Below are 20,018 nucleotides of genomic sequence, written 5' to 3' on the forward strand. Positions count from 1 at the left end.
GATTTTTTAGCAGCAGTAAATGATCCCCCTGGGGGTTATTTGACCACCAAAACTGCACTGGCTTGGCTGAAGCATGGAAGGGCCGAAGCCCACGTCAGTATGTACTGACATGTATTAGTGGATGCAGGCTGGGGACCCCTCCCCAGCCCCAAGTCCCCCACCCAAGTCATTTTCACTTGATGCTTGAAAATCACCCCTTGTCCAGGTCCTATGTTTACATGTCTGTCTATGACACAATAAAACAGAGCAAAGGCAAATGTGCAACGTAGAGATCCATTATGCTTTATTTACATGCGTCACCATCTCTTTTACAAACTAGATTACAATTTAAAATGGAATACACAAGGCAATATCTACTAACACCAAGTGGAGTAAGCACTGCGTCTCTACTTCATTTGGAAAGGGGCAGGTTTTGCTCCAAAACAAACTTCCTTCCAACTTCTGAGTAGTAAGGTAATATATTCCTCCAGGGCAGCATCCTTTTTCGTTGTGGTTTTTTTTTTTTTTTTTTTTTTTTTTTTTTTTTTTTTTTAATATAAAATCCTCAGTAAGACTGCAACGTGAGAGTGTCTGCTTTCAAATGAAAGTACAAGATAGCCCAAATGAAAAGTAAAAACTGTTCAGCTCTTCAGTATGTAAAGACGGCCATGCGCGATAAGGCTGTGGATTTAATATTCTTCCAATTTACATGGCTTGAAACAGAAACAGATAAAACAGTTTTACAGATACTGTATACATATTTTTTCCAATCATGCAACTTTTTTAAAAAAAAGTTAAACATGTGAAGCCAAATGTACAATCCATTTTTTCCAACCCATAGTTACGAAATGTATCTGGTCCCCCTTCGCATCTGTTGGCAATTCCAAAGGTATATTGTGTACTTGAAACACTTACAGGACACCAATTGCCAAGCAATGATATAATTTTGGAGAAATACATGACCTAAAAGGTAACTCTTTTAAGCAGTGGCACAAAAATTTCTGGAGTTAAGCAGTGTTTAACTATCTGATTATTCTTAAGAGATTTTTTTTTTTTTTCACAAAATCATTAAATCAAGCCCCAACCTGTGACTAGAAACTGCATAAATAACACCTTTTTAGACCTTTTGTTTAGACCAAGTGTTCAAAAGATAACCATGTAATTGTGACCTTGACCTTCACCTGTTTTACATGATTTCACAAGGAAAACTTCCAGGCATAAACATGTTCAAAGACCCAAAGGCCAATTTTTCAAAAAGCAGGTTCCCCAAACTAGCTATTCAAGGCTTAATTTTGACACCTAAATACCTGGCCCTTTGAATTCAGGGAGATTTATTTAGCACCTCTGGAGTGAAGGGCCTTTGCTGGGCACCTCAGCAGGTGTAGAGGGTGATGACCGTCCCCAGGCCTGGGGGGGACCTGTCACCTCCCCTTCCTTCAAGAAGCCATGAGGGCAGAGCAGCTCGCCCCCTGTGACCACCCTGGAGTCCCCAATGTTTGGTGCCTGACAGCAGGCACTTCTGCTTGAAAATTTTGGCCCCAAAACTGAGCAACACAAACCAAACCAAACTGAAGAGGATGGCCAAGTCCATCCCTCTTCAGTGGGTGCTGGGATGTTCTCCAAAGCAGGGGCCCAAGCTGTCCCAGCTATGCCAATGGAAATGCTCCCCTTGACATTGCTGGGAGACAGGTTAAGCCTTTCAGCCACTAATGCTTTTATTATTTCTTTTTAAGAAGACTTCTCTGACACTGATGGGCTGTCTCTAAACCAAGTGTTTTTTCTCCATTTTCTGAATAGAGAAGGCCATAGTTTCATCTCTCATTTTTTCCAGTGGAAAGCAGTTCCCCTGAACCCAAGCAGTCTAAGTTGCTGGAACAGAGCAGAATTTGCAGTCTTTTCAGTTAAATTTTCAACAGGCCTTCCCTTGCGTTTGACAAGAACTGAATCTGAACTAAGAAAAAAAAAGTTATGGGGTTTGGTCACTTTGGCCATACCATGGAGTCAGGCTTTACTGATCTGTCAGTGATAGTGTGTCTTTGGGCAGCACCAGGGGTCTCACTGGAGGCTCATCTGTTGTAGGGATCAAAAGCTGCATCTCAGCACGGGGAGGCGCCGAGTGAGCTCTGCCAACAGCCAAAATGTGGGGCTGGGGAACAAGGCCAGCCACAGGGCAGCAGCTGCAGAGAAACCTCAGCAAAAGAACACCAGAAGGAAGTGCTTCAGCATACACTCACATTTTGGGGTGTACCACGAAGCTAAGAGCTAATGGCACACGCTCAGATGAGGCCAGTGATGAACTCTTGTCCAATTTCAGCAAAAGGTGTCTGCAACTGGACTCGGGTAAGCAGGGTGCACAGCTATGCCACACGAACATCCTGGGAAGCCGGCTGCTGATAGACATCGGCAATGGGCACCAGCCAGCTCCAATGAATGCAATAAACTGGGTCCACACTAACAAATAGAACCCCTCAGTGTAAAAAGAAAAAGAAGTTTTTTAAAAGGCAAATGATAAACCCTTGGCTGCTTGGAAGAGTTGATATGCTACAGGGCTATGCTAACCACAACTGCACAGAGCCTACACAGTCAAAACTGGCAGGGGAGAAACCAAGAGGTGCATCTTTATGAGAGAACAGCATGGGAGCTACGGTACAAAACCAAAACTTCCATCACACTAGGAGCCGTTGTTTCACCAAAATCACCTCAGGGACCTGGAAAGTAAGGAGTGAGGAAGGGCACATGAATGTGTGTGAGTGTTGGTGCATGACTGTGCATGTGCGGTGGCAGTGGCGAGAGGGAGTCACTCCACATTGCATGGGACACGGGTCGGTGGGAACTCATGCACTGAGACTTTGGGTTAAAATGCTAGTTTTGTTTTCCTAACATCCATGCATAATGATCCATTTCTGTACATAATAAAATATATTTATATATTTATATGCATAATGCTTTTATGCAAAGGAAAAAAAAAACAACTTCATATATCGCTTTGGAGAATTATGTATACACTGTCCTATTCAGAACCTCTTCATACCAAGTTCCTATGTACCACTGGTGTTTTCCCCTCTTTTTTTGTATCCCTCCCCCCCCAGGATACTAATAAAAAGTAATCAAACTTTCCAGATTATAGAGAGGATCTATACAGCACCATACCTTTTATTCATTATTATTATTAATTATTATTCATTTTACAAAAGAAAATCTTAGAAGCAAAATATATAAAACTGCCTTGTCTTTCAGTGTCATTTATCCTGCTACAATCTACGCTCATATGAAAAGCCATTTGTATCATACTGTCACTTTGCCATTCCCACTCCTGCTTCTTCTGCCACAATGGATTATACATAATGAGAAGGAAAAAATAATCAAGGATATGTCCAAAACAACAACAACAAAAATAAACAGGATCACTAATGCCATAACACACCCTGCAACGATCTATGCCTCAGCTCCTGGCATTGTCACTGCAAGTCACCTACCGATGCCCAGCTGCCCATTCCTTTAATTTCTGTGTTTTCAAACACATCTCTACAGGTGACTAAATCCACCTTGTGTGGCAGCTCAGCCCATAACTCCTCACCAGCTCACTGCAGCAGTGAGGGCAGCTTTGCTAACGTGAGGCAGGAGGGGAGCCTGCTCCAGCGGGCAGGAAAGGGGCTCCTGCCTCGGTGCATGTGGGGACCATGGCACCTGCTGTCAGTCCGTCCTCATGAGCCAGGAGGCAAACTCACCAACTTCCCTTGTTCTGCAACCAACTCTAGGTTGACCCTCATGGCAAACAGGGGTGTACCATTAAAACTAAGGAAAGAATAAGAAAGAAACAAACCAACCAACCCAACAAACAAACAGGCCACGCACATCCCCTCTCTGGAATCCAGCTGGCTGATAGGATTAACAAACGCTGAATCTTCAGAAAACCCTGACACCTGAGCAGTGTTGGGTTACGGTCATTTCCATGCATGTGCACAGTGCCTCAGATTCCCCAGGGAGAGAAAGCAACAATGGTTAAAAATCTACGGAAATCAAACTGGAGGCTGTAGGGGGGAGGGTGGGCAGATAGGGAAAACCTCCAAAAAGAAAAACCAACTTAATACATCCCACAAACCATTAATATATTGAAACACCACATACTCATTGACAAGTAACTAGTGTAAAGGCTACACAGTGTGTTCTCAACAGGATGGTGCTGAACATTGTCTCCACAGCAGGTGCTTGGCCATCCCAGAAAAGGAAGATTTTTGCATACTTCTAGAATGAGTTCAATTTCCAACAAAAAGGAAAAAAAAAAAAAAAAAAAGAAAGAAAAATAAAAGAGTAGGTTCTTCACTCCAGTAAGGGGCCTATTAACAGTCTGCTTCATTAGGAAAATAATGCAGGGATCACAAAGGTCGTAAGCTGTAAACAGTATCACTGTCCACTTGCTGACAGCAGATTTGGCAAAGGGTTCTCTCTCTACATCTCGTGTCAGTTTGAGGGCCTGAAGAGGAGAAAAAGAAGAAAAGACAGTGAGATTACTGCATGTAGGAAAAAAAATACACAACAAAAAAGGCAACCAAGCAAACTTCCAAATAAAACAATAGCTTACACTGAGAAGCAATTTAGATATGTTTACTCCCACGAACTTCAAACATATAGCAAGGAATAAGATGACCCTGCCTGAAAATATTTTTTCCTTGCCAAGGTTCATGTGTTTCTTTTCTGGCTTAGCTGCTCCCAAACAGGACAGAAAAAACCCTCTCTCTGATGAAAAATGATGGTCAAGTCTGATTTACAGAAACCCAGTGCATTGTCTATTTGTTAAGCATATTTCCAGGTAGAAGCAATGAAGGACCTTCCAGCTTTTCACCATTTTTCACTATCACCTTTTCTCAGCATCACCAAAAAGCTGAATAAATCTTCTGTAAGTGTTTGACATCCACCACCACCCTTGAAGGAGAGATGAAGAGGCTGCTCAAGACAAACAGTAAGGAGCCACAAAGTTCAGTGTGGCCTTTGGAGTTTTCCATTTTTCTGCTAACACAACACACCAGCAACAGATAGGGTCCAGCTGGCTTTAAAAACTGGGTTAGGGTCTATTTTATTCGGTAGCAAAGAAGTTTCTATGTCGAGAGAGAAAAGCGGGGAAGAAACCTTGGATACAGCATGGAGATGACTATGAAGGGACCTGGTAAGTAGGTAAAACACTGAAAATAGATGAACATTTCAACCAAGGGGGCCAAGGGGACAGAGTTTTAAAGGTACTCAGTGGCTTCAAGATATAGGCAGGCACCACATAGGGTTTCGGAAAATATGTACATTTAAACATTCCCATGAAATCCTCTCACATTTTCAGAAATGTAACATGCTGGACATGTAACTTCTGGCTCTGAAATGGCTTCTGAAAACAGGGTTTAGTCCCCTCACATCACTTACTACCTTTTTAGGATTTTCCCCAAGATGAAAGACTGATGATTTTTTATACAGTGCAAGAATAAGGGGACATTTGAAACCAAAAATCCATTGAGTTGATTACAGGAATGTCTTTACTTTCAAAAGACCCTACTAGCAGGCACCGTCATAAAAAATGGTGGATTTAGTGGAATTGCTGGTTTAACCAAGATGGGCATCTCCTGCAAGGAGGATCACTCAAAGACTGTGTCCTGTCTAAGGTGCCAGGCACTGATCCTATGATAACAATTTATTAAAATGACCTATTCTGATAATGCTAAATGATTGATGGAAATTTAATCATTTTGTCTCATGGTTATTAGAGCAACAGCGTGACAGCTGCTCCCTGCGCCATTAGGGGAGAACTTCATTCAGCACAGCTTAGGGAGCAGACAGATTGTGCATTTCACCCAAACAAAATTTGGCTTTAGCCTTAATTATGTGGAGGGGTTTGGGGTAGACTGTTTTGTGAATAAAGGGATTTCCGACTGGATCAACATATTGATTTCTTCATTTTCAAAGGGCAAATTAACGCTGGCCATTCGTTAATGTGACTGCCTGGCAATGACTCCATTTGGTGTGCCCCGATGGCCGTAACAAGGTCAGCAGAAGACACACAGACAGGCCTGGTAGCCCCCAGTAAAACCTGGCTAGTGGCTCGTAAGCAGCTCAAACAAGTTCAAGCCCATTTCTCTACTTTTAAATCCTGAGCACCAGAGGGAGCTGGAAATGAGTGACTTCCCAAAGCACAGCATCCTCTGAAGGCAAGGCTCCAGTCCCAAATGCCACAGCCCAGCAAGTCAGCTCCATCTCTGGCAGCTGCCAGTTATGCTGAGCACAGGCTTAACTGTGGCACGTGTGAGAAGTCTTGCTGACTTTGAATAAAGCTGTTGATTAAAAGTAAAACACTACAGAAACTCCTAATAAAGCGCCAGAATATTGCTTAATGTTTAATATTATGCTATGAAACCAAGTGATGAGAAAAAAACTGGAGGATGGGTTAAGTTCAGCATCTTTTGTGGAAGTGGTACTGCCCAATATTTTTTCTTGTGGGACCTGTACTTCAGACAGTGCCAACATTTTGGAGACAGATGCACAGCTGAGATGTGCATCACACAGCAGAACCAAGCTATGTTCCATTTTCACAGCTCTGTTTACACGGACTTTGCAAATGGATTAAAAATGAAAAGAGCTAGCTCAAAGTCTTAACCTGCCTGCCTTCAAGTCACCCTGTTAAAATCTGCAACAGGCTCACGCAGTCTTGCTTTCTGTCTCACCACAAAAAGCCTATTTACCCTGAGTTAGCAGCCTGCTGCTCCACAGTGATGAAAACTGGATCAATGCAGGGAAATAAGTGCTCCACTTTTTATCACAGATTTTTTTATCACGGAATCGTAGAATTGCTTGGGCTGGCAGGTATAGTCCAGTGATGGTATAGTCCAATCCCCCTGAAGTGAGCAAGAACATCTTCAACTAGATCAGGTTGCTCAGAGCCCCATTCAACCTGGTGTTGAGCAGTTTCAGGGATAGGTCATTCACCAACTTACTGGGCAACCTGTTGTGGTGTTTTACCACCCTTATTGTAAAAAACATTTTCCTTTTATTTTATCTAAATCCACCCTATTCTGGTTTAAAACCATTACCCTGATCCTATTGCAACAGGCCCTGCTCAAAGATTTGCAAACAGTCATGCAGATGAGATGAGATGTCCCTTTCTTCTGTCCTATCCTCTGCCCTCCCATCCTCTACCTTACTACTGGCCAGTTACAAATGTTTCTCTCATTTCACTCTGTGGCCAAGCTGACTGGTTCTGATTTCCCTCCAGCAACAACATTTCTTCACCTCTGTCTCACATCATTCCACCACTGAACTGGACTCTCAAGCCCCACACCAGCTTGTGCACCATCAGAGCAGCTCTGAAGAATCATTTTCCACCTATTGCTTTCTCCCTTTGATTCCCAATGGTGCCAATTATGGAGCACTGGAAATTTCTTCAGAACAGAAAGGGTGACGTGGCAATGCTCTGGTTTATCAGTGAGCCAACCCAGCAACCAGCACATAAAGTTTCCTGTTGGAAGAAAAGCTATGTGCTCCTTGACACGATTATGGGATGAGAATCTGCACCAACAACACACAGCTCTTCTGTATGACAGCCTAACATGGATCTCCTGATTTGTCTGGAAGGCTTGAGTAGATCTCATCTTGGAAAGTATCACCCTTTAGAGGTCTGTAAAACAAGCATTCTCCCTGGGTACCACTTTGCAACAACTCTCCAGGGACAGGAAATCCCAGTAACTGCTTTTACTGTCGAGACACTTGGGATACAAACATTTTCAAGGAAGAGTGTCCTTTAGTGACAGATGTGCATTCATTCTGGTGCCTCTGCCCTTCAATTTGTCATCGCCTCTAGCAACAGAGCTCCTACTCCAAAGTGGGGGTAGGCTCAAAAAGCAAGACTTGATTACGTGTGGTTACAAGTTAATATTCTGCCTGAGGTTTCACAGCTAAAGACTGGAAAACACACAGAATTTGTTTAAAAACAAGTAAGGAAGATAATTACTGCGGCCAGTCTTTCTGTAATGACAAAACTACAGCATGAGATTTATATTTCAAGCACAATAACAATTGGAAATCCCAATGCCACAGCAGGTATGCCACAGTGACACCCTACAGGCTTAGCACACGCTGCACTAGGATGGCCCTGTGCTGAGGGACAACATTGAGGCTAGGGACAAAGCCCAAGGACAAAAAACCAAAGAGGTGGCAACTTAATGTGGCTTTATTTCCTGAACTTTCAGGCATGTTGCAACTTTGCTTTTTCTCTTTAAATTCTGCTCATAAAAATAGGTCTTTCCCAGCTCATAACTGGGTGACAGAGAATAAGAGGAAAGAGGAAGAATGCCAGCACAGAACCAGGACTTACGGGAGCTAAAAGGTTGCAGTGCTTGCAGCTGCATAAGTGCATAAAGCACGAAAGTGTCCTTTTTCCTTCTGTTGCTGCTCTTCTTTTCCAAGGAATACTACAAACCATAGGAGACCACCAAGTGTTTTGGAAGTAAATGTAACTTAAGACAGCAGATCATCCTCTCATCCTGTATCAGCTCCCTGGGAAAGAAGGCCAGAACTGAAATGAGCTGCTATAACTATTTATAAGCAGGTTATTTTCACATCCCACTGGTCTACAGAATGATATAAAAGTCCAGGCTGGAAGGGATCAGCATCATCTGGTCCAACTTTCTGTTCAAGGCAGGGCCTTAGGTTAGATTATTCACGATCCTGTCATGTATGGAGTATTTCCAGCACAGGAGAAGCCACTGCTTCTCTGGGCATTTAATTTTACCCACAAAGGTGGGTGAAGGCCCTTCTACCCATTTTACAGTTGAAAAGGAAACTCTGAGCCCAAGCACACTCTTGATACACAATTGCTGTTGAGAACCATCACATCTCGCTGGATTTAATCCTCTGCCCTGGCCAACACAGGAGAGCTTAGATACAGGATAGTTTCTCTCCATAAGGTCAACAGGTTTCTTAGTTGAAAACCTTTTGGTCAGTTTTATCCCCTGTATTTTGTTCACGAGCCCAAGGAGTGGGATGGAAATCCTGCCAGTTATGGGTTACACTGCCAATGACTGAGAGACATCAGCCTGGGTACTCAACACAGCCCTTGTTAGGGAGGATGCTGCTGGAAAAGAGGAAGAAGGCAAAAAATACTTACAAAATACATCTTTTTTTAGGGGTAAAGCCCATCAGCTGGAATTAATGTGCTTTTTTTAGGTACTTGGGAGCACTGGGAAGGAGATGTCTACTGTGGATCACAAAAAGATGTGTAACTACTGCACCTGTGCAAGACCAGAGAAGGATTTTGCTTGCATTTTTGAATCTGAAGAAAAAGAGTCACATTTTAGAGTGAAAGGCACCTGCATGGCTAGAGACATCCTGAATTATGGGCTTATAGTGCTATGGAAACATGCTATGTACCTGTAATTCTGAATGTGCTCATAGACAGCTTCTTTTTCTTTGCCAAGTACCAAGTGTATTTTAAAATCATCTTCTCCACTATGGAATCTTCTTGTTTTTCTCTGCGGTAGGTTGAAAATGAGAGGCCAATACCATGTTGGTAAAAGGCAGGACATCTTCTATCATAACTTACAAGTGGCAGAAAAGGCAAGAGAGGAAAGGTCCTACCTCAAACCCAGATTTTATCTACATTTGTATACAGATAAAAGCCAAGAGATGTGGGCAGAATAAAGCAAAAACAATGGGCAAGACATTCAGCTCAGCTGTAGAAGTGCATAAGCACAAGGCATCCTCCACACTATCATCTGGGAAAACTTTTTTCCTGGAGTAATGGCAGTCATGGCTGCACAGCAGCTTCCGCTTGCCGAGCAGCACCCCCATCAAATTCCTGCTCAGCAGATGTCTCCTCTGCCAGACTCCAATAACTGCCAGCCTGTGCAGCAATCTGAGTGGAAAAGCTGATTAAACAGCTCCGGCAGACTGGACCAGAGCGGGGCATTCCCACCACTCATCCACAGGTACCTGATTTAACAGGGTCAGCATCCCCACACACCACTCCGGACTTGATCCGAGATGCTGCTGATGGGAACATCCTGCTGGAGATCCTTCACCACTGGCACCAGGAGCTCAGGGTGGCTCCTTCCTTCATCCCCCTTCTCCATGCCAGGACAGAAAGGCTGGCTATCGGCACACAGTACTATTCAAACACGCATTCCCACACGGTACCTGTACTTTTTGGCTGTCATCAACACAAGACTTAAACCTCTCCAGCTGTCAGTTCATCACCTGGGCTGAGTGCCCAATTGCTATGAAAAGAAGATCCTGACCTTTCCTCAGCTGCATGACGCTATGTTTCTAAAAAGGAGTTCTTATTACGCACTTCTTCAAGAAAATATGCTTTCACGGGGGCTATTTAAAAGTCTGGCTCAAAGGAAGGAATGAATGAACAAAGAAAAGCCACCTGTAACCCAGCCCACTTATCAGGCAAACCACATATCGAGGGACCAACACTGATCTGCAGCTCTAAACAATCATTATGGCTCATTCACATGAGACAGACGATTTGCAAAGACTCATTCCGTAACAAAACCTGTGCACTGCTGATCCAAGGAGGAAAGCACTGGGGAGACCAGTTGATGTGGGCTGTTCTAAAAATATCAGTTTATGCTGTCATCTGGTGAGAGTATGTCATCCTGTAATCTTAGCATCTGCAGGGACAGCAAGTTTCTGCCTAATTATTGCTGCTGAATCACATGACAAAGCATGAGGTTCTAAAAAATACATCTATAAAAAACACCAAGAGAAGAACACCCAAACCACAGGATAAGACCGCTGTCCTGGCTTCAGCTGCTTTACACTCACAACACAAGCCTGTGGAGGCAATCCTGGTTTTAACAGATCTTCTCCTTGGGTTAATATAACCCCAAACAATAAACCCATATTAAAAACATACCAGAACAAAAAAGCCCTACTCCCAGAGGGAGTGAGCAATTCATTGTGTTTGTGTGTCAGCTTCTGCTGTCTTCACACAGCAAAAGTCACAGCATCCCTGCAAGCCCAGGACTGGCCTCTGTATGCTAAGGGCTTTGATGAGCTTTAGTGGGACTTCATGGGGGGCAGTCCCAATGGGGTTTTCCCAGATTTCCCCTCTCCTCCTCCCCAGCAGCCATGAGTATAGTTTGTTCCTGTGCCACTGACGTGTTCCCCAGCCACCAAAGAGCCTGCTCAGGGCAGGCCCTCCTTGGAGTTGAAGTGATCCCTGTTCCCCACAAAATACATTTTCTACACAGATATTTTTGTTCAAAGACTAAACTTGGCACGTGTGGAGTTCAGCTAGTCACAAAACCACCTTTCAAAACTTAGGCTAGCAGAAACAACATTTAAATGTTACAAGTGGCACCACCTTAACCACTAGCCTCCTAGAAATGGAACAGAAGAATGTGCTGCTCTTGAATTTCCTTTAGATTTTTAAAAGGCAGACAGCCCCACCTTAGCTCTGTAACAAACCTGGCAGCCCTATCCCTAAGACCTCATTTTTGAAAATAAAAGAGAAGGAAGTGCAGCTATGGTCCTGAGGCAGTCACATATCACCAGGTAAGAGGTCCAGTAATTCAGCATTCATGGGTAGAAGTCTTCTGGCAGAAATCAAAAATCATCTTCTTTGTGGTAAACTGTACAGAGCTCTCTGATTCAAAACTCCATCCAAATGGAGATCTTTGAGCACCTATTTTCACTTTTAAGATGGTGTTGTAAACATGAAGTCACCCTCAGACCTATCTGTCTTAAGTATGAACTGTACACAGAAACACAGGCTGAACACCAATTAACAAACTGGCAAGTAGTCCAAGCTGATACGGACTAATGAAAGACTAACAAACATTTTGTTAGGTTTCCTAAGATTTTTTTTCACCAGAGATGTTAATTATCAAGCGTGAACACTACATGACGTTGCTATTTGCAGCTTGTGTATTCTGCAATAAGAAGATGTGGGACCTAGGTGATACTAGTGGAAAATGAGTGATTTTAACTGATCTGTCAAGCGTTTTACATGTAATTTTCAAATAAGTCAATGTGAGCCCAGCACAGCTCTGTTAAAACCCAGAGGCACCCTCATAAATGACACATTGAGATGTCTTTCAGAAGATGCACATTAGATGAGTTTTTCAGACTATGACACTGACTCAAGAAGTTCCTGCCCTGATCGTGCTGAGCCTTTCTCCACCCCATGCCCAACCCTGCCAGCTTTGCTGCCTGCATGATGCCATTGTAAACTGGATCACTAAAACAATCCAGGTAAAAGCAACTTCTTGGATGGGTTTTGATGCTGGAGAAAATGCTTGCCCATGCAGCAACTGCTCACCAGCTGCTGACCTTCCAGGCAGCAGCACATGTCCTGAATAGTCTTGGCTCTGTTTTGGGATTACTCTTTGGCAAAAGCCTTTGGACTTCCCAGGTGAGACAGACCCTGGAGCAAAGTGCAGAGTTGTGGGAATCCCAGACTGAGAGAAGGACCTATTAATTTCAAAATAAAAGGTATTCTAGAGACAGATGAGGGAATAGCAATGTCTTTATTTATTGCTAAACCACTGAAATACCAAGGTGATGATTATCTGAGTGGGCGGAGGGGATTATCCAGTGCTTTTGGAAAGAAGGTAGAGATAGAGGAACAGAGGCCCCAAGCAGTGTAAGAGGAAAAAGTTATGGCTGAGTGAATAAAACAAATACAGATTTTCTCCACTCCTTCTTGTAAGAGAAAAATACCCAAACCAAACCCAAATTCATTTGTATGCCTCAATGAGGGCCCCCTGAAAGGCTGGGCCTGGGCAGCCTCATGGGCACAGGTTGGTGGGGTGGGACTGGGCAGGGTTCTTTGTAGGGGCCATGCACAGGCTTGTGTGCAGCAAATGTGCACAGCCACTAAACCTGCAACAGTGGCATCTCCTGCAGGGTTTTTTAATTTCCCTATGAAGAAATTGTAGTTGATTTTCTTCCAAAGTAAACCTCCCTCTATAACTAAGTATGTATAAATTAAATACCTGCGTATTTGCCTTCTTTCTTTTCTTCCTGAAAACTGACTCCAGTGTTTCTCTAATTTTTAATACAAAACACAATCCTTACTATTCCTTCCTAGGTATGCCAATAATCCATTGTAACTGCTTTTGCTTGCCTACAAAACACACCTGGCTACCCTTGTGAAACGGATTTAGCATAAGCAATTGCCAGGCTGTTCTGCCGAAAGCATCCCCCAGTCTTTGGGCTTGTAAAGATTCATTACTGGGGTCATGAACCCTGCTGAAAGAAGATTTTAATTCAGGGATCCCTATTGCTGCAGTGAAGAAGTAACCAAGAAAAGCAATTCAGAACAACTGCATCTGATGTCATGCGAGAAGCCCCTATCCAAACATGAGATGCTCACAGGGAGGCAAACTCTCAAACAGCGCTGCTTAACAGATGAGGAAGGGTGCATGATGAACCAGCTCAGCAGAAATCATCTGCGCTTGCACCTGATACCGGAGGCACCCCGCAGCAGCCGGTCCACTTGTCAGGGAGAGGGAGAGCGGCTTCCACAGATGACTGGACAGTAATCCACCGAGGAGAGCTGTCTTGTTAATAAATCTGTCCTCTGCAATGAAACTATGCTCACACAGATGTGTCAGTTCCTTTATTCGGAGAGAGCAGCCTGAAAAGGATCACGGCAGCTATGCTTTCCGTGGATGCCAGAGGCTGGGGTGAAGAGGCGGCAAGGAGCATGAGTGAGGAGGTGGGGTGCTGTGTCTCCTCCACGCTGCCCACACAATTCTCCCTGCAGCAGCCGCTACCTACATGCAGCACGTGAAGCTATGGAAGCAGGAGACTGCCCTATTTGCCTGTGTCAAGCAAAACTGTCAATAAATCTATTCTTCAGGCCCCATTTGACAGATTGTACTGCTGGATGTTGCACAGCAATAAAGTTCCTAAAGCCTTTTCTTTTTTACATCATGCAAAGATGGTTTTTAAATCCAAGCAATTCATGCACCTGAAGGAAGAAAGAACTGGTCAGCAAGCATGACCTTCTGTGAATTTTTGCTTCCTCATCCTTGAATCAATTCTCTTTTTTTCCTCCCTTTCTTTTCCCTAAATTCTCCAGTACTGAAGAAAGCCCAAAACTCATGCGTGGCCCTGGCCTTGCTGAGTTGTTGCCTTATTCAGGGTCTGTGGGATGCAGCATCCTCTACAACCCTTCTCTGCAGCCCGTCTCCTGGCTGTGCACTGCAATGCTCTTGCTAAAAGCGAGAAGATGTCCAAGAACCAGAGGAAATCCTTCCACTGACAGTGAAAGGACTGTGCACACCAACCACTCCATTGGAACACAGCAGCTTTGCAGATTGACTGAAAGGAGGACGCCCGTGCAGCCCCGTTCTCCCTAACAGTGAGCAGATCACAGCACGTCTCCTGGGGTGCTCTGTACACACAGGAAACAGGAAAACATTCTCGAGCTTCACCACTGCTGCTCACCTACCACACAGCTTCCCCTTGAATATCTAACTGTGAAACAGTGAATGAAAATGCAATTAAAGATGAAAGGGGCAAATTATGCACTGTCAAGTCAAAGGACACTGACTCCTTCTTTGCGTCCTTCAGCTGGAAAATAAGAAAACTGGAAGTAAGCTGTAAACTGAATGAATGTATCATTTAACCTCACCACTGAGATGCTCTACATACTATTCTGAAGTTAATAGAACACTTTCAATAATTTATAGTTAACCTTTTATCCTACTACATTTTGAAATTTACTCCCTTATACTAATAACTAAACAAAGGAGAAAGGGTATTTTATGTGGCACCTGCCCTATGAGTCAGGGAATATGTGTGAGGAGGCAGAGGTATGGGCAGGATCCTGCAGAATCACAAAAGGATCACAGAAACAATGATTACAAGTCGCCAACTGTGGAAAATAAGCAGTGGAAAAAACCATATCAATCTTGAAAAAAAATAATCTGAAGAAGTTAACATTTAAAAAACACCTATGTCAGAACCCAAATCTACAGATACTCTCTTGGAGGAGTCCAAAGGAAAAAGATACCTACCCCATTCAGGGGTGGGGGGAGGAGGACAACAGTTATTGCATATTTAAAACTTAAATAGGGCAGGATATTCCTGAGACAAGGATCCCACCAATGTATAATTCCTCTGTTTGATACCTTTTCTTGGCCAAGAAATACAATTTTATGAAAAAGCAAACCCAAACAACTTTGCTAGTGTTGCAAAGCAGCAGCACAAGTCTGATCCTGTCCAGATCTGTCCCACACACCTGATCCCCAGTGGGTCCTCTGATCTTGCAAAGACACTCTTCCTCTACCCCCACAGCAACACTGCTCCACTGACTGCAGAGCCCCTTGCCCCATCCCTGTGTAAAACAGCTTGGCTACACATGGCATTGGCTGCAAGAAATAATCCATCTGTTGTGACTTCAAAGAAGACGAGTTAGAGCTCTGCGATTCCTAAAAGCCACAAATATTCCACCTTGGTTTGCCTGATTTGTCATTAACATTTCTCCTGCCTAAATTAAGAAGGGCGCTGAGCACCAGATGCGTGCTGACAATGTTGCAGTCGAGCAGCTTTTATAGCTTAGCCTCGTTTCCCTCCACACCTCCACGTTTCTTGGTTGTGCCTGTTGCATACCAACACACAGCAAGCCATCACAAGCGAAATTACTATTATTAGTGTGCACTAACTATTAATGGTTTGGTGCAAACTCCAATAAAACTAAGGAACCAATTATTTTACCACATCTATGGGGCACTGACCTGTTTGCCCGTTTTCCCTGTTCTCAAAGATCCTTCAGCCTGGTACCCAACTCTGTGATGAAGCCTGTTTAGCACCAGTGAAGTTCCCCACATTCAGACTGACAACGTTCTGAGCTGAGATGAGGGAATCAAAGTTAAAATCCAGCCCATCGGCATCCATGAGTTCACTGCGGATAATGGACTCCATGTCACACTCCAGGCTCCCATTGAAAATATCCAGGTCCAAGTCACTCGGGAATTTCTCATGTCCCATGACCGGGAGGCTCACGCTAGAGGAGTACAAAGAGGAGCCTGACAGCGGGTCAGAAAGTGTTTGCATAGACTGATTGACAGGTGACTGCTGATGTTTGGTGGATCCCAAGCTGCTGGAGTCACTCAAGCCTATGTTACTGATGGAATTGGACAAGGCACGGCTGCCACTAAGAGAGGAGTTGTGGGACTGGTGCTGGTGATGGGACAGGTTCTGGTTGACCAGACCGCCCTGGCTGGACTGCGCGGCAAACGACATCATGGGGTCGCTGCGGAGCATTATATTCCTGCGGGAATTCTGGGCGGACACAGCTGTGCTGGCTTGTGACATGAGTGGGTCAGACTGTGTCATCATGACGTCGCTGTGACTAAGCGCATCAGAGGTGAGGAGATCCTGCAGCGTCTGGTTGTTGTAATGAGAAATGGAAGAGAAGGTGGCCTGCTTGTTCTCCTGAATTGTCTGCATGGGTGACTGGCGGAGGGAATTCAGGGATGACGGCCCAAACACAGCGTTGTTGAAACTACTTGACGGGGAGCCCAGCCCTGAACCTTTGGAACCATAAGGAAAACTGGAGCTTCTCTGCATTATCCCTCCTGTGGGTGACTGCTGGGAGGAAGGGAGTGTTATATTGTCCAAGAGATCATCCATGAGGTTATCAGTCAGACCATCATTCAAGTTCATTGTCCCAGCCATATCAGTCAACCTAGGCAACTCCACAGTACATGGTTTGTTTACCGATGGGGACAAGCTTGATGGACTACTGTACAACATGGGAGAAAGTGGAGCATCGTCATCTTGAACATCATCGAGCTCGGTGCTTGCCAAAATTGGTGACAAGCGGCCACTGATCGTACTGGCGTTTGAATTTGTACGGGAGCGAAAATCTGTCCACGCATCCAGCTCATCGCTGCTGCGGGAGGTGGGACTCCCTGGCCACTTGGAGAGCTGGGAAGGGCTATCCTCACTCGTCTCCTGGGCTGTCTGCAGGGCTGCCTTTTTCTTTGCCGCTCGCCCTCTGCTCTTGGTGTACTTGTTGCTGTTGTCCATTGACACGGCGCGTCTCCGGGGCGCCTTGCCGCCTTTTCCACCATCTGGATTGATCATCCACCAAGAGCTTTTCCCGGTGCCTTCATTCTGCACCCTGACAAATCGGCTGTGGAGCGACAAGTTGTGCCGGATCGAATTCTGCAGGAAAGGAACAAAACAGAACGTCAAGACTGGCATCCCACTTCTTTTACAACCCAAATCTCAATCATTAAACCAACATCCCCTGATAACAGCAACATGGACAAAATCATTGGACCCTCCTGGACATCTCTGTGAATTTCTCTCGTGCTGGATATGGGAGGGCTGGAGTGTGAGTGCAGCATGGCAGCGGCCTGTCCCAAAAAAAGCCCCATGCTTGCACTAGCTGTGCATTCCTTGTCCCCATCTCTACACCCCTAAAAGTTTCATCCTAGGAAAAGGAGCGTGACATTCCTGCCAGAAAGGAGCTGGATGTTTCTCCCTTACTTTTGACTCAGGACAAACTATTACTATCAGTAATCTTGCCATCAGTTCCTTGAAATAAAAACTGCAAAGGCATAGCAAAAATCTGGCTGGAGGGGTAGTCACAATCATCGCAGCCTCTGCAAATGTCTTTTTCATTCTTCATGGGCACGTGTGCTATATATTTGTTATAATAATTCCTGAGAAAACTGCATGTGCTGTTGCTCCTCTCCCACAGGCACTCTGTGCATGACTAAGCTGTACTTTCTCTCTTGATTAGAGGAACCAGAATTATGCCCATACGGCAGTAGCTGGCCAGCTGTCCCCCCGCTATAGTATCCTCACAGTCTTCAGAACGTGATGTGACACAGTATGCAACGATATCCCTGTCCCCGTAAGCTGCTGGATACAGAGCCCTATAAAGCTGCTGTACACAGCCGGATACTCCGTGCTGTACAGGATGCTATGAAACACAGGGCTCTCAGGGGAGCCTGCACACAGCCTGCTCTTGCATCCTATCTGCTTGCACTTGTCAGCACATCCAACTGCCCAAACACCACCTCGGCTCAAACCAATGATCATCACCTCAAAATCAGAAAGAGCCTGAGAAAACCAGCCCACAGTACCCCCAGAGAAGCGGCACCAGCTTTAAACCAAAATAACTGAGATTAAAATCACACTCCACTCATCCTGCTGATCTTGTGCTTGAAATACAGATCAAAGAAAGGGAAAGGAAATAGTATTTGTTAGTGTGAATGCTTCCAGGTTTGATAAACCAACATTTTTTTCCTATGTGGAAGTCAAAAGATTTTTGGAGCTATCCCATAGTCCTTTGAAAAACTCCTTGTGCTATTCCTCTAAGCTTAAAGAGTCCAGAGCTCTTTTTTCTTGAATTTTGGCAATTGCCAGGTGTATCTATGAAAAGGATAAAATCGTATTTGTCCTATCAACATCTCTTAAAAACACAGTCAGCAAGACCATACCACAATCAAACCATTTAGAACAAGTGCCCTTTGTTTACAAAACACTGAAGAAACTCCAGATTTGAATGGGCAAAGAATAAATCAATCAACAAATCATTCACCAGCACCTCAATATTTGCATCCTTAGGAAAAACGGATCCTTGACATAAATAAACTGGAGATATATATAAAGAAGCACAGCCCAGCATTTTTAGAAACAATTCTTTTCAGTATAAAATGCCTTTCTTTCCCCACTGTTGAGCATTGTGTTTTTTGTCAGATTGTGAAACGGAAACTTCATGCCTGAAGTTCTTGCATGCAGACAGCAGACATGGTTGTGATTATCACTTAATGAAAAGAGAAATCATATGGACCATGCTTCAAAACAGCAACTGTTATGTTTTAAACAATTTACACAAAGCAGCTGAACAGACTTTGCTGACATGCTCAAGAGAAGTTTGGGTCAGTGCCTCAGCTATAAACATGTCCATTTCTGAGGGACTATCATGCCATCAAAATATGGTGGATTGAGTTGCACCATAATAGTTCTTCAGTCTAACGAGGGAAAAAGCTTTTTATTGTTCAGCTGATGACGTTTTAACCATATTTTGAGTCTGGCAACAGTTTAACTTCTAATAACTAGGCACCACTCCTTACTTCCTCGGGTTTCTCCCTGTAAAATGGCTGGAGAACTGATGTTGTTTTTTTTTAAATAACCCTTATTGATACTTCAGCTTGTACTGCATCTCTGCAGGTAGCTCTCACCCTCACTCCCTATTACTTACATGGACAACCACTTGTAAGAACATTTGCATAGGGATTTCTCCATGCAAATTCCACACCAGGCTTTAAAAAGCCATAGGAACCATGCTGTTCCCCACCTAAAAATGCTGGGTATAAGAATACATGGCATCATGACTCTTGCTAATGAAAAGCAAATCTTAGAGAGGAGAAACACCTGAGGTGGCATATGCAGTGTGCCATGCACAGTTTCAGATATAAAAACACTCAGCCAAAGTGCCAGCAGCTAACAGTTTTCAGCCTATAGTGTTCTGATAAAAGGGCTTATTTCTGCTGCTGGTATTCGTAGTATGAAAGTATTTGGCCTAAAACCATGAAAAAACCTAAATGGTAAAATTGTGAGACTGAGGCACCTTTCAGAATGAGGACTCCTGCATGTGTGGATATGTGTGTGCACATTTGTAATTTTCTTGTTATTATATCTTTTTGCTCAGTGTCGGTTTTACACAAATAATAAAAGAATGTAATAATCCTTCTGCATTGAAAATTGGTGGTTATAAAAAATCCAAGCAGTTTGTTTTCCTTTACATTAAGCACTATGCCACTTAAAATCCTACTTCTGTTTTTCTTTGCTTTTCTTCTGCAGGAAGATTTTCTTAAGCATAATTATGGGCTAATTTATTTTTGTGTACCCCATCTCCACCCTCTGTTAAAACATTGCCTTAAAACCCACTTCTTTCACATAACCTCCCCCACTGACCTCTTCAGCAACAGTACCTGAGTTTTTTGGTTTCTCCTTCTGTTGGATGCCCTGCCAAATCAAATTAGGGCTGGATCCTATTATCCTTTCTCATGCAAGTTTTGCTACAG

The 20,018-nt window shown here is 43.9% G+C and overlaps 1 protein-coding gene across 1 annotated transcript in view; it reads right to left on the reverse strand.

Annotated features, from left to right (window-relative positions):
* Positions 1-259: 259 nt before the first annotated feature.
* The window catches only part of FOXO3 (forkhead box O3), an 87,599-nt gene continuing 67,840 nt past the window's right edge, over positions 260-20,018 (reverse strand). Inside the window, exons 2-3 of the mRNA XM_015620523.1 lie at positions 15,708-17,142; positions 260-4,453 (exon numbers count right to left, since the gene is read on the reverse strand). Of these exons, the coding sequence (XP_015476009.1) occupies positions 15,742-17,142 (1,401 nt within the window). The 3' untranslated portion in view covers positions 260-4,453; positions 15,708-15,741. The remainder of the gene's footprint in view (positions 4,454-15,707; positions 17,143-20,018) is intronic.

The sequence above is a fragment of the Parus major genome, chromosome 3 (genome assembly GCF_001522545.3).
Source record: "Parus major isolate Abel chromosome 3, Parus_major1.1, whole genome shotgun sequence".
Lineage (NCBI taxonomy): Eukaryota > Metazoa > Chordata > Aves > Passeriformes > Paridae > Parus > Parus major.